We start from the raw sequence: 15,720 nt of genomic DNA, 5'->3' as shown, positions 1-15,720 counted from the left end.
TACCAAGCCATCTCTTGCAGGGTCGGCCTTGTGGGCACATGCCGTGTACTCGTTCTTCAACGGCAATTTTTGGTACCTGCTTGGCTGAAACTCATTGAATGTGACCAAGCCAGCGGAACTGTTGACTTTTGATCCGGTCCATGATGGTGTGAGAGCGATGGAGGAGTTAACGCAGGTTTTCCTTTCATACTCAGTCTGCGTAGGTGATCCCCACTATGCGCCGGAGGCACTTGGTTTTAAATGAGGATATTCTTATTTAGTCATCAGCCTTTATTGTCTAAGTTTCATTTGGGCATAGGGTAATGGGGATTATCCGTGAGTTAAAGAGTCGGACCTTTAAAGATATTGGCAATGCCTTGCTTTTCCAGATTGGCCCCAAAAAATTTGAAAATACTAAAACAATATCAATGCTTCTTTTATAAAGAAATCATCAACAGAAGAATTCCCTTGTATCTTTTTTTACCAAGTTTTGGTCATTGCGTTATGTCAAGTACGAACCACAGTCAAACCTATTGATAAGAAAGCCAAAATTCATACAATACGTGTTTTTCCTTGTTTTTAAGATCAAAATTGATTAGAAAACTGAAATGGCAAAACACTGGTTTGAAAAGCCTGGATGAGGTCGAATTTGTACCCAACTAATTTCTACTGATATTATATTATTCTTTGTTTTTCCATACTCATCATGCACATAGGAAAAAAGTGTTCCGAACTTTTGTCTTTTCGGATGTAAAAAAAATAGCATCTCAAATCGTTGCTCTGATTGGCCAGTCATCGAGTTTACAGTTGGAATTGGAAAATCGTTCAGCTTTCCAGAAATATGCCTAAGATACATTACAGGCACTGTAGCCCCTAGGTGAGATTACAAGGTGGCTCGAGTATCATTTCGAATATTTCAGAATCATCTATTTTATAACATATTTATTGAGGAGCTGAAACACTTAGAATCTTTTTCAGAGAATTTAGACACTTCACAATAGGGAGTTTAAGCGACGTTAGATAAGATAATATTGATCTTGAGAAAATTTAGTCGCTATTCTAAAAATCATTTGATTAAACATTTAAATTGCTTTTACTATGTAATTTATTCATAGTGGAAAGGTAAGGTACTAATTTGCCCCATAGCAGACAGAACACTCTAGGGTATGTGAATTAATTATGGTCTGGATAAAATTATTACAGTCCCATTTGACAGTTGAAGAATAGACCTAATGTAAAAAAGTTACAAAGACATCTAATAGTACCGGGAGCTTGGGCTTCACCCGGGCCCGGGCACTCGGCAAGCTTGTATTCTCAAACTTTTTATTATTTCTGAATCTCAAATAATCTTAAACATAATCTAAGAAATTCTGGTAAGAATTCAATTCCTGCATCCTGGTAATGCATCAAAAAATCATTCATTTTATAGGACTTGTCTTATTCTCGGACTCGATGTGATTCTCACTGTTTCTCATCTAACCGCAGATTTCATTTACGATTCGTTGTGATTATCCCTTTCGCTTTTCTCCTAACCGCAGACTTTGTTGTCCAGTATTTTCATTTAAGATTCGTAGTGATGCTTGTTGTTGCACGTCTTCTAGTCGTACATCTCTTTTGCCCATCATTATATCAAACATTTTTCCATGTCTTTTGCTCTAGTTGTTCAGATTCATTCAAAATCGTTTTCAGGAGAAAATTAAACATGCACACATATATAAATAAACATATATATGTTCGGTATTCTTTAGTTTTAAGTCATAAGGTGTCAAATAAGCAATTTCAATTAAGTTAAGAAATTTTGGCGTGAATTAAATTCCTCCTTTCTGTTAATGAGTCAAAGAATCATCCATTTTATAGGATTTGTTTTCTTATGAGACTTATGATTTCACTGTTGCTTCTCTTCTAGCCGCAGATCTCATTTAGGATTCAATGTGTTCGTTGTGATGCTGGTTGCCACATGTCTTCTACTCGTGGATCTCGTTTACGCTTCATTTTTGTGCATCATTACCTCCAATTTTTTTTTCCATACCTTATACTTTAGCTGTTCGCATTCATTCAAAATCATGTGTAATTTCATTTGATGTCATAGATACCAAAAACTTCTTTCCCAGCTTTCCCCCATTTGTTATATTTATGCTCTAATTGTGTTGTTACATAATTTAGTGACACCATGAATATTCCAATATGTTCTCTAAAATATCTGAAATATGCACTGCCGTAATCACCGTTCTATTTTTTAGTTTCAAATCATAGGGTGACAAATCAGCAATATCACTTGAATTGAGAAATTCTATCGTCAGTTCAATTACTTCTTCCTGCTTATCCTTTACAGACGCTCAGATAAAAGCTTTCTTTTTCCATGGTAATTTTATGAAACTTCCAACTTATGCAATAGTATAACTACTGTGTCATTCTTGTTTTATGTCACATTTTCGTTCGCAATTTAATGTGATTTTTAGCTGTTTCTTGTTCCATGCCTTTTTCTTAAGCTACTCAGAGTGATTTGTCCTCTTTTATTATTTTGCACGCGGCACGGATGCTAGTTATTAATTCATCTTTCCTGTTTATCAACCACAGACTCACACAACCTAAGCTAACACGTTCCCCCATTCTATCGCAATTTTGCTTGTCTTCTAACTGCTCACGCACGCTGAACTGACACTTTCCTTCATACTATTGTAATTTTACCTTGTCTTCTAACCGAAAATTCCGTTATGCAGCATTTTCGTTTGCAATTCAATGTGGTTTTTGCCGTTTCTTACTAAATGGCTTTTTCTTTAGCTCTTTAGAGCAGTTTGTCATCTCGTGTAATTTTGCAAGCATCATAGATACTACAATGACACAATCACGGTTTTATTCTTTAGTCCCAAGTCCTATGGTAGTAAATCAGCAATTTAACTTGGGTTAAGAAATTCTGTCAAGAGTTCAACTCTTCCTTCCTGCTTATCCTTTACAAGCCCTAAAACAACCCGCTCCTTATTCAATTATAATTTTCGGAAATATCTAAATAGCGCAATAGCATAATCATCGGGTTATTCTTTAGTTTTAAGTCACATTTTTGTTAATAATAATGTGATCATTTTTGTTTTTGTTTATACCAATGTGATTTGCTGCTGTTTCTTGTTCCCTGCCCTTTTTTTAGTTGTTCAGAGTCTTTTTACAGGGTGTTTTTACAGGGACAAGTAGCAAGCTTGTCACCCAACCTTGCTTCAGCGTTGGTCAAACTCTGGACCCCTTATTGCCGAGCGCAGCATCCATCCACTGTGCTACAATAGGTTAGCGTCTCATAGATACTAAATATAAATTCCCCCTTCCTGTTTATCAGTCACAGATTCACACACGCAAAACTAACACGTTCCTTCATTCCATTGCAATTTGGTTGTGTCTTCTAATCGCTCACGCATGCTAAACTAACACGTCCCTTCATTCCATTGTAATTATTGCTTTGTCTTCTAACCACAAATTTTGTTGCTCGTTTAAAGATATAAGATCTATTGTATATTATATCTATCTACCCTCTTTAAACAGGCAAATGTGTACCATGCATGTATGCATAATTTTTTCTTGAAAACGGCTCAATATATATTCTTTTTTTAATGGTCCCCTAGGATTTCCTGGCCTGAAAAAAAAAACATTTAGACAGGTCACAAGTTTCAGAAAATTCGTTTACACACTTACTTTTTTGAAGAAAAAAAATCATGAGAATGACGTCACATTTATAAACATTTCAAGAGGAAAGATTAGATCATTTTCTCTCCAGAAGTTGTCATATCGTTTTTAGTATCTATGACGCATCAAAAATTACACAAGATGACAAATTACCTTGAATAGCTAAAGAAAATGGGATGGAACAAGAAACAGCAGAAATCACATTGAATTGCAGACGAAAACGTTGAAAAACAAAGACAGCAGCTAGAAGACAAAGCAAAATTACATTGGAATGAAGGAACGTGTTAGTTTAGCGTCCTTGAGTCTGTGAAAAATAAACAGGAAGGAGGAAGTGAATTAACGCCAGAATTACTTAATTAAATTGAAAATGCTGATTTTTCGCCCTAGAATGAAGAAGTGTTATTTTAGCATCTGCAGATACAGAGGAGGGAGAAAAAGAATTCAGGCTTGATTCTATTAATACCCCTAGATTGGAATGACGTTATTTTGGTACTTGTGAAGAATAAACAGAAAAGAAGAATTGACTTCATGCCAGAAAAATAAATCATGCAAGTGACATCACATCGATATTACATTCAAAGAGTAGAAATTACATATTTTTTTCCTCCAGGGGTGGTTGTATCGTTTTTAGCATCTATGACGCATGCAAAATCACACAAGATTAAAAATTACCCTGAACAGCTAAAGAATAAGGCATGGAACAAGAAACAGCAAAAAATCACACTAACTTGCGAATGAAAATGTGACTTAAAATTAAAGAATAACATGATAAATATGCTATTGCGTAATTTAAACATTTTAGAAATTACAATGGAAAAAGGAATGCATTATTTTAATGTCTGTAAAGAATAGACAGGAAAAGGGAATTGAATTAACACCGCAATTTCTTAATTCAAATGAAATTGTTGATTTGCCACCCTATGAGTTGAAACTACAGAATAATACGATGGTTATGCCAATGTATACTTTCGATATTTTAGACGGCATAGGCCTTGGAACATTCCTGATTGTTAGTGAATTATATAACAACGCAATTAAAGCAACAATGTACCGACTGGGGAAAAGCTCGGAAAGAGATTTTTTGGTATCTATGATGTCATGCGAAATCATAATGCGAAATTAGACATGATTTTGAATGAATCCAAACAGCTAAAGAAAAAGGCATGGAAAAATGTCAGAGGTAATGATGCCTGAAAACGAAGCGCAGCGAGATCTGATCTGCGGTTAAAAGAAAAGCAACGGTTAGAATCACAATAAGTCCCATGTGATAATAAATCCTGTAAAATAGATGATTCTTTGATACATTAACAGCAAGGAGGGATTGAATTCAAGCCATAAATTCTTTATTCAGTTGAAATTGTTGTTTTGACATCTTATGACTTAAAAAACAAAGAATAACGCGATGATTATGCTAATGCATAATTAGAGTATCAAACACACAATCCTGCTGCATGCCAGGGCCCGGGTAAAGCCTCAGCTCTTAGTACTATTATATTATATGCAACATACTTGGGCTACCTTTATCAAATGTCATACATGTGATATCATTAAATTGTCATCAAAACAAATAATACAAACAAAAATAAATAAAACATACATATTTTTTATTGATTTTCAAAGTTTCAATCTTGCCTACTTATTAGACAAAGATAGAATAATGTAAGTGTCTAGTTGAATATGTAGGAGTCTCTTATAACCAGGAGTCTATCAGAGGCAGTGGTATAGTGCTGCCTAAGTAAAGAAAAATATGGCTTCAATGTTAGATTTTCTGTTTATTTAATTTTTTCTGGCAAGTTTGCATGAAAAGGGTGATTGTAAAAACTTAGCCAGTGGTTCCTTTGCTAGCAAATTAAAAGTACGGCCATAGTGTGAGTTTTAAGAGTTGAAAGTGACTGGAAGGCAAACTTTCCCCCTTTTTTCCCACCTGACCGTTCCGCACCCCCCCCCCCCCCAAGGCATCCAATTGAAGTTCTACAATAGCCGTTTTGTTCAAAATAGTTCAAAGTTTTAATTGTTTACACATAAGTTCTATACTGGAAACAAGGGGTTTCTTTGACAATCAGTGTTCGATTGGCTCAAAACTTCCAGAAATTAGTCTCAAAGTTAGAGGATCAAACTTTTTGTTATGGGGAGGAGGAGGGAGGGGGGGGAAGAGCCTACACATAAGGAAAAAACTTTGCATCCCTTGTCATTTTAAAACTTAAAGCTGCAAGCCATTGGGCCAAGAGAAATTTAAAGCAAAAAAACAACATTCCAGGGCATGGTTTCTCCCCGCCCACCCCAATTGAGGCTAAAAAGGGGGCCTATAACTTCCTTCCCGGTCGACATGAAGCTCTTATAGTTAATTCATTGGGCCAAGGTGACCCCAATGAAGAAGGACAAAAATATGTTGGTGCCCCCCCTCCCCAAAAAAAATGAAGCCCAAAAAAGGACCCTATTGCTTCATAAGGTGAGGACATTGCGATCAGAGGCTATATTCCATAATTTTTCTCATCTTGATTTTCCCACGAAACAAAAATTGGTTAAGCAGCAAATTAATTGTTAAGACACATTGCAAACATTTTATTTTTCACATTTTGAATCCACACAAACATCGATTATTTGATGATATGCCTCTATTATGATGGGCAGTCATCAAAGTGAGTCAAGGATCAGGCTACACTGGCCCATTGGCTCCAGTGATATGTTCTAGTTTCGGTAATTAAACGATTAATCAAAGTGTATACAACAGAAACAATTTTTTTCAAGGTAAATCTGCTTCATAAAAAAAAAAAAAAAAATTGGATCAGAGACTATTTTCATATGCCTTTGTTTTATTTTTGAAGTCGTGTTAAAGAAGCAAATTCCTTTTAACTAACGAAAACTTGAGTTTAAGCAACATAAGTAACTTACGAGTAACAAAACTATACTTTGACTGTATCTTGTCATCATCAAAGGTGAACCGACCATCATCAACTATAAAGCTCATGTTGCTACAAGAGGTTATAGTACCTACATAGTGGCTGATAAATGCTGTTTCAGGTGAAGAAGAACAAAGAACTGCACTGCTTTCTAATTGAGCCCCATCTTTCTCTTGGATATCCCAGTAGTCTTCAAACACATTATCAACAGCAGCAACTTGCCAATTTTCATGCTCGAAGTTCTTAAATACTCTTAAAATAATTTTATCACCAATTTTCAACTTGATACCCATGGGCAAAAGTGAATGTTTCACATTTATTGAGTAATCAATAACTGAATAGTCAGTTGAGACAGAAGTCACTTTTCCTGTTATTTGAGATGTCTTTGAAGGAGGACATTCCCTAATTAAAACACTCTCATAGTCCTTAATTTTAGATTCTTCATTTGGATCAGCAAAAATAAAACTTTTCAGTTTTGACAAAGCTGAAATCATTTTCAACTCTATATAAGCTGCAGTGCCTAAAAAAATAATAATAAAGAAAACAATGAAAAAGAAAGAAAGCAAAGAAAAGAGAAGAATATATAATCTGCGGTACCTAAAACACACAATAAAGAAAAAAGAAACCAATAGAAAAGAAAGAAAGAAAAGAAAGGAATATATAAGCTGCAGTACCTAACACAAACAATAGAGAAAAAATAAAACAATAGAAAAGGAAAAAAGAAAGCAAAGAAAAGAATATATAAGCTGCCGTACCTAAAACAAACAATAAAAAAATAAAAAATAAATGAAAGAAAGCAAAGAAAATTAAATAATAAACAAGCTGCAGCGCCTAAAGCAAACAATAAAAAAGAAAAAAAAGAAAAGATAAGAAAGAAAGCAAAGAAAAATAAAGAATATGTAAGCAGCAGTACCAAAAACAAACAATAAAAAAGTACTACTACTACTAACAACTCATCGCAGCACCAAACCGCCTGAGGTCAACACAGCTACGCACGCTCCTCCTCCATCCCAATCTATCCAAAGCCTCCCTTTTTACACTCTCCCACGAAGTTCCCATTTCTTTTAAATCTTTCTTTATGACGTCCTCCCATCCCAGAAGAGAACGACTTGCTTTCCGTTTAGCCCTAGACGGTTGACCGAAAAGAACAATCTTCGGCAATCTGTCATCCTTTATCCGCAGAACGTGCCCTAGCCATTTCAACCTTTCTTTCATTATAGCCCTAAAGAGCGGTACTTAAAGCCCTAGAGAGCTGCAGTACCTAAAGCAAACAATAAAAAAAGAAAAAAGATATGAAAGAAAGCAAAGAAAAGAATATATAAGCAGCAGTACCTAAAACAAACCACAAAGAAAAAAGAAAACAACCGAAAAAAAGAAACAAAGAAAATAAAACAATATTCTTTTCTTTTCTGCAGTACCTAAAACAAACAACGAAGAAAAAGAAAAGAGAGAAAGCAAAGAAAACAAAACAAAACAAAATATAAGCTCCCGTACCTAAAACAAACAATAAAGAAAAAAAGAAAGCAATAGAAAAGAAAAGAAAGAAATAAGCTGCAGTACCTAAAAGAAAGAATAAAAAACGCAAACAGATGCCAAAAAATGAACAAAGAAGAATTGAAAACACTTCAATTTAAATTGTATCAAAGCTGAATAACCACAAAAAATGTTTTTACAATCAACTAAATATATTAAAAAAATAATAAGCTACTGCTCAATTTAGAAAAAATGTTAAGCTATCTGAAGCCAAGAATTTTTTTTACCAACTATTGCAATACCTGTCAAATTCTAGCTTAAGATACAAAAAAAAAATTAAGATTAATTTGAAGACAGTTAGCAGCTAGCAAGTATAACATTGAATAAAGAACTAAAAGCATTTTAAAGATCTGAACTTAGAAGTTGACCTAGAAGAAGTAATACTCCAAATGTTCAATTTTTTTATTGCATTTTTACTAATGCTCTTTCAAAATGAACTAAATATAAAAACTAGCTTCCGTGGCATGTTCATGTAACCTCAGGAACCCTGATGAAAATTCCCCCCAAACATAAAATTGAGCAGCCAAATGGAAATTAAGACAAATAAAAAGAACAAAGAAAGACGTATAACTGTACATCAGTTATTGTGAAGGAGGGGTGGCAGGTCACTGTGTAAGCGAGGACGGGAGATCCTAGATACCTAACAGAGCGGTAGAGTGGATGGGGGAGTAGAAATTAATTTTTCTTACTCCTCCATTTAGACTAAGCTTGAATAGGGCTACTGTAGGGCAAGCTTCATTTAACTAAACTAATTTGCTTCATATTAAACTAATCCTAAAATTATATGTAATGATATGTAAGCGTACCACAGCAATTATGAAAGAGGGATGGTGCATCATTTATAGGCGAGGGGCGGTAGATTCCTCAAAGAGTACATTTGGATGCTAAAACATCGTAACTCTCATTGAGCTTTCAGATAAACATAGAATTAGTTGTGGGGAAGGAGGAGGAGATAGAGATTTATATCTAATCCCTCATGATTTCAAGGAATATTTCTATTCTACGCCTTTATTATGAAATTAAAGAGTAACAAAAAGGACTAAGACTAGCAGAATTTATTTCGCATAGGAAGGGGCTGTTCATTCCTCAACCCTTCCCTCGTGTTCATAAACTTTGAAGGATCCTCAATCGATCCAAAAATTGGAGTTCTAGTCCCTTTTTTAGAAGCCAAAATTGATTGGAGAGCAGCCAGTTCATGTCCTAAGAGCTATTTTTGATATCTGGTCCTTTTTTCAAACAGTTCGTGGTAACGAACTGTATAGTAAGAGCGACTCGTCTCAATAGTAACCGAAACTTTAAAAAATGGAATTTTGATACCAATAGATACATCAAAAGAATCGGATCTGATGAGCATTTCGAGGCACCAATTTTGTTCAAATTAGTTGAAATTAAAATAAATTATCATATAAAAAATAATAGATAGGCTATTTGCCTTTAATTAAAAACTATATGTATTTTGAACAGCCTGCTTTAGTTCTTCAAATCATACTACTACTACTACTACTATTTTTGACGTATTACCTTAAATTAGGTGTCTTTTCCAAGACACCTTTGTATAACGGAACAAATAAACGTTGAAATCAGATTAAGCCTATTTCCATCACATGCGCAGCAATCATCATCATCAGAAATACTAAAGCATTAAAATTAGGACTAACATATTTATACACAACAAAATAATAACTCCCAGTCCACAAATTGTTTACCATTCATTCACTATATCTATCTGAGAGAGTTCATCCAAAGCCTTGGGTTGTAAATTCTTTTGCCTGAATGTAAGTTGATTTTCTAATGAAGATGGCAAAATCTTCCACTTCTTCTAATTACAAAAGAAATTATGTTGAATTTACATTAAATGTTACCAATCAAGTATATAACTATAAATTCAACATCATTTCATTTGCAATTAGAAGAAGAGGAAGATTTTGCCACCTTCATTAGAAATTCAACTGACATTTAGGCAATGTTAAAGAAAAAATAGGATAAGTCCTTGCTCGAATTGATTGAGCCACTCATGAACGATCGCAACTCTTGGCTTACTACAATGACGATGCTACTGAACGCCAGGGAGAGCTGATACGCTTGAGTCCTGCTACAGGTACAAGTAGGTAAGTGCACACGCTTTTGGATTTTGGTCCACTCAAAACTTAGTCAATGATACCCCAAAAGAATATTACTTGGAATCCCCTGATGAAGTCAAATATATCAAGCCAACTGATAAAAATGATTCAGATGGCCTTCCTGAGTCTGGAAACTACAGAAGTGAAGAAGTCGAAAAAATAATCTGATGAAATTGAAGCAGCGCCTGAAGAAGAAGATGGCACAAGTAATGGAGATGAGGAGTGGGGAGAAGACAAGTGTACAGTACGGGCTATCCGGATACATGTTAAACTTGCTCAGCCATTGATAAAACTGCAAAATTACTGAGAAACCTAAAAGTTTCCACTCTCAAGCATGATTTCCTCGAGAAATATTGCAAACAGAGTCGCCTTAGTCCTCATCTCCCTCTTGACATGAAAGTGCAGTGGAATAACATATTGAAAATGGTTGAGTTGCAAAAAAAAGGGAGCCTCAAGGACAATTTTTTACATTCAACAGTGGCAGATACTCAATTAGAAGTCTCTTGCTTTTGTTTAATGACTGGATTGTACTTGGAACTGACAGTATTTCTGACTGATAAGTGCTTTTTCATAGTCTACTGGCAGTTGAACATACATAGTGCTATATGGGCTTAAGTTCTTCTGTAATAAAAGAGCCAGTGAGCGCCCCATTGTGGAATCCTCAAAGAACTCATAACCATGGAGTGAAAAAAGTATTTTATGACAAGCCAAAATTTTGACCTTTATACCCTAAACTACCATTTATTATACCCTAATATTAGACTTTATACCCTAAACTACCATTAAAATATGCATTTTTCGTTGGATTTGTCTCTACACACATTTGCTAGGAAATAATTAATGTTAAAAGGCTGGTTTAAGCCACGAAGCAACAAAAGTTTATGAATTAGCATTAAGAAGTGTCTTTTCCATTGAATTTTTCTTCTCTCATACTTTTGTTTAAGATGGCTTCCAGAAAACAGGAAAGGGGCAAACCATGGTCTGTGGAGGGGAGTCTGCCCCAAAAGCAACTAAGGCCACTGCTTAAATAGCCTATTAATGATTTTGAGCTGACTGCATAAATTGAGGACAAAATTTAACTTGTAATCGAAAATGTTTCAAATAATTAAAGTGTATTTCCGGGAAGTTTGAAGAGACGCTGTATAAGCAAAATAACACATTTTTAGAAAAACGCACAGGAAATGGACAAAAATAGCCATAAAAAAAGGATGATGATGCTTGTGTACATAGACAATTTTTTGTCCCTTTATTAGGAAAGCTGTTCTATTTTGCATAGAAACTGCAAAAATTGCACCATGGTTTCTTAAAAGAGCTACTTCCAAAGGAAAGTGCTACCCATGGCAAGTGGCAACTCTGAGAAGAAGTTAGCAAGAGACTAAAAGATGATATTTTCAAATTGGAGACCCAGTGAGTTTCTGGACTCAAGATAAGAAATCTTTCTAGATCTGGCAGTCTTTGCTTAAAGTATCTTAGCATACCTACGACAAATGTGCTGCGCGAATCAGCATTTGTGATTGACAGTTATCATAGGCAGCGCAATAGTGCTGCTTAAATAAAGAGAAATATGGGCACAATGTATTTTTTTTTTTTTTGACCAGGACACTTCGTACACAAGGAGTTGTTGTAGAAACTTCGAAAACGGCTCATTCAATTGTGAAAGGACTAGTGCCCTTTTTCATAGTCAAAAGTAATTGGAGGGCAACCAACCCCCCTCCAGCAACCATCATTACCCCAAACGCATCCAATCAACATTTTGAGAAACCCGTTTAGTGCAGCAGTTGAAAGGTCCGAAAAATTGTATCTTTGAGAATGACAAGCCCCCCCCCACCCCTTAGGACAAGGGTTGTAAGTTATGCTCTGGGGGCATATACGGTTTTTATAGAAAAAAATGGTCGCATAAACTTCAGAGGGGGCTCATTGGATTGGTAATTGGAAGTTCTAGTGCCCTTTCTAGGAGTCAAAGTGATCAGAGGGCAGACCCCCCCCCCACATGTTTTATTTTCCCAAAATAAATTTGATAGAAATTTTGAAATGGCCATTTGTTGTTGTAGAAACTTCAAAAAAGACTCATTTGAATGGAAATTGAAAGGGCTAGTGTTTTTTTTTTTAATAGTCAAAAGTGATTGGAGGGCAACAAGCACCCCGCCCCCCTACGCCCATCATTTCCCCAAACACATCCATCAAAATTTTAAGATAGCCATTTTGCTCAGCGTAGTTGAAAGGTCTGGAAATTATGTCTTTGGGGATGACAAGTCCCCCCCCCACCTTCACAGCCCTCAGCACAAGGGTTGTAAGTTAAGCTCCAAGGGCATATAAGGTTTTTATAGAAAGGGTGGTCGTATAAACCTCGAAGGGCCTCATTGGATTGGTAATAAGAAGTTCTAGTGCCCTTTTTAAGAGTCCAAGTGATCTCCAGACATTGTATTTTCTCATACTACTACAACTGTTACTATTATTACTACTTCTATTACTACTACTGCTACTACTAACAATTCCACTGCTACTATTACTACTGCTGCTATTAAAATTAAGGGTATTAAGGTGAAAATTTTGGGATATATAGAAACTGTATGAAACTAAATTGAAACGCACTATGCCCACAAAGGTTGTCAAGCGGACATATCAGAAATGATTCAGGAACAGTTGATGGTATTAAGCTGAAACTTTCAGCATGTGTTGAAGAGGATACTAAATAAAGCAAAGATGCTATGTGCATACTGCTACTAATGCTGCTACAACTATTGCTACAAAGCAAGCTAAGGGTATTAAGGTGAAGCTTTTAAGAAATACTTTGGCAGATTATAAACTAAATCAAAACAGACTATGAGCATGTGGACTTTCAAAAAGGTGACAAAGAAATATCTCAAGAACAACTTATATTAAGTTAGACCTTTGAGGGTAAATTGTGGAGATTTTGAACTAGACAGAAGGTACTTCATGTCAATTTTAATACTACCACCACAGTTACTGTAACTAATGACGCTAACGGTATTAAGGTGGAGCTATCAGGGAATGTTAAGGGGGTCCAGTTAGACGACAAGCCTGTATGCATGCAGGTTTTCAAAAGGGCATACAAGCAATGTCATGAACAGCACCAGTGTATAATAGCTAGAAATATTATTGAAACTTTAAAAGAGCTAATTAGATTCAAAATTAAAATTTATAGTGCCCTTGTAAAGAGTAAAAAGAGACTGGATAGCAAGCAGCCCCTCTCTCAAGCCTATTCATTTTCCAAACACATCCAGTCAAAGTTTTGAGACAGCCATTTTGCTTAACATAGTAGAACAGTCCAGCAACTATTTTTTGAAGGATATTGGGCATGTCAACCCCCCACAAATATGCGACTGGCCCATTATGCTTTAAAACTAAACCAAAAGGCGATGTGTTTATAGTTGACAATAAGAAACCTCAGCAATATATCAAGAACAACTGGGGGTATTAAATTGAAACTTCTCAGGCTACTACTAATACTACTTCTTCTCTTAAAATTTAAATAAATAAAAAGAGTGTAGGTGTATCCAGGCTGTCAAAGAGTATAGATAGAATCCTTTGAGAATTATATTAAGTTTTACTTTTAAGGTCAACTTGAGGAGGTATAAAATTAAAGTAAAAAATACTATTTCTTTCAGGAAAAAAATTGTTGAAAAAGTTTCTCCAACATACAAATAGCAATCCAAACTATGGGTTCTTATAGAAAAAAAAAACAACAAAAGACATGAAATAATATTTTCTTTCCATGAAAGAGACTATGTCAATAAAAAACCAACAGAAATTAATTTAAAAAACTTTTTCCAAAAAACAAGTTTTTCAAAGAAAAGTAAAGAGCTCCATTAAGCTGAAAATTAGCAGAAATAAAGTCAACTAATATTCCAAGCATAAAACTACCAAATCACAATAAATAAATAAATGATACTCAAAATGGAAATAAAATTACAATAAATAGCCAAGTCAAACTCAAAACCAGCAAAAATTAAGCTGAATAGGGCTGATAGCTCCATGCCTTCTCAAGATCAGAACATAATTTGCACTTTACTTAAAACAAAATGTGTTTTAAATATTTTCACTTTTTTTACTTTAATAAATTAAAAATTATAAAAACTTTAAGGAATAAATATCACTATATATAAATTAAACTGACGGAAAATTAGGTCAGTAGACAAGCATAATCAATCACTAAGCAGAGGATTCTTGCCCAATCTAATTGGTGAATAGCCTTTCATTTATTCTGGCTTGATTTGTTTGATTCAGTCTTTATTTTGCTCTGTTGAGTTATATATATGCCGTTTAGAATCCCTCGAGTTTTCTTTTATTTTTGATTGACCAATAAAATTCAAGAGGGCAAGCAAATTTTTTTGAAACTAAATTGAAGATTGAAACAGCAGTTTTGCATGCTCATTCTTTTTTTTTAAGGGTTAAAAACTAATTCTACACTCCATATCAAGTCTATTTTGCAAGTTTTTTATTTTCTAAAAAAATATATTTGTACTATTCTAACAACCTCGTCTTACTGACAAACAGAGCTGCTTAAAAAATTTCCTAAAATAGGTTCTAACTTTGAAAAATTTGAACTCTGCATAGAGTTAAGCTCAAATCTTTGTAACCACCTTACCAAATCCTACAGTCTAGAAGAAGCAGACTGAAAGCCAACTTGAAAATACATTTTATTTTGATTTTTTTGAAAGACCTTATTATCAGAAAATCTAATGTACCATTTTTATCCTTTGTTCATGGGCTTATGAAACATGAAAAAAGAGATATCCAATGGTCATGAAAAGAGATATCAATGATTTTAACATCTCTCCCCTTTTTTGAATGCACCTACGACATTTATTCCAGATGAAGGTTTATGTTTTCTTTGCAGGTTTTAGTATGTTACTGTTCTGCTCCCATGGGCACCAGCAAGGGGCGGGGGAAGGGGGACCATGCCCCTCTAGAAATTTGGGACTATAAAGTAATTATAAGGAAGCCAAAGGAAAGGGAACAGAATAGGGAAAACCGTGAAAAAAATGTTTGTTGCTGCCTGCCAATAGATTTTGACCCATTATAAGGAAAATATAAGCTCTAATTTGTGACTGAGTAACCCTTAACCAGTTTTCAACAAACATTTTTTCTATATGATTTGGTTGGAGTAAAAAAAAAAATAAATTTCGTCATAGTAATGAATGGTAAGTAAATAACGATTGTCAATAACAAAAGTATAAGAGCCTAACTATTGACAACATTCAGTCAAAGAATCAGCTTTTTATGTTGATACTAAATATCTATTTGTTTATTAGTAATTAGTACAGTTATTAGAACACAAAAAAAGTTTGTATAATTATAGAAAACACAAGGAAAGCAACTTAATAAGGGGCAATTTCAGTAAGAATATACCATCAACTTTTACTTGCAAGAGTACCCATGAGCTGATATATGAAACCACTATAATCAGAAATGTTTCCCCTGAATGGAATGCTTGGAATTTCTGTATTTTCCCCCTGAACGGGTACGTGTTTTGTGGTTTATTATCATTTTTTTTC

The 15,720-nt window shown here is 34.6% G+C and overlaps 1 protein-coding gene across 4 annotated transcripts in view; it reads right to left on the bottom strand.

The window, feature by feature from the left end:
• The window catches only part of LOC148946583 (RNA helicase Mov10l1-like), a 64,577-nt gene that overhangs the window by 20,712 nt on the left and 28,145 nt on the right, over positions 1-15,720 (bottom strand). For all 4 annotated transcript variants that reach the window (XM_089097466.1, XM_089097468.1, XM_089097467.1 and 1 more), the window contains exon 2: positions 6,541-7,068. In XM_089097466.1, coding sequence (XP_088953592.1) covers positions 6,541-7,042 — 502 coding nt within the window. In that variant the 5' untranslated portion in view covers positions 7,043-7,068. The remainder of the gene's footprint in view (positions 1-6,540; positions 7,069-15,720) is intronic.

The sequence above is a fragment of the Artemia sp. Qi Xiang Cuo genome, chromosome 11, assembly GCF_049724085.1.
Source record: "Artemia sp. Qi Xiang Cuo chromosome 11, ASM4972408v1, whole genome shotgun sequence".
Classification (NCBI taxonomy): domain Eukaryota; kingdom Metazoa; phylum Arthropoda; class Branchiopoda; order Anostraca; family Artemiidae; genus Artemia; species Artemia sp. Qi Xiang Cuo.
Note: the sequence above shows the minus strand (reverse complement) of the source record. Positions and strands in the feature narration are given on the sequence as shown.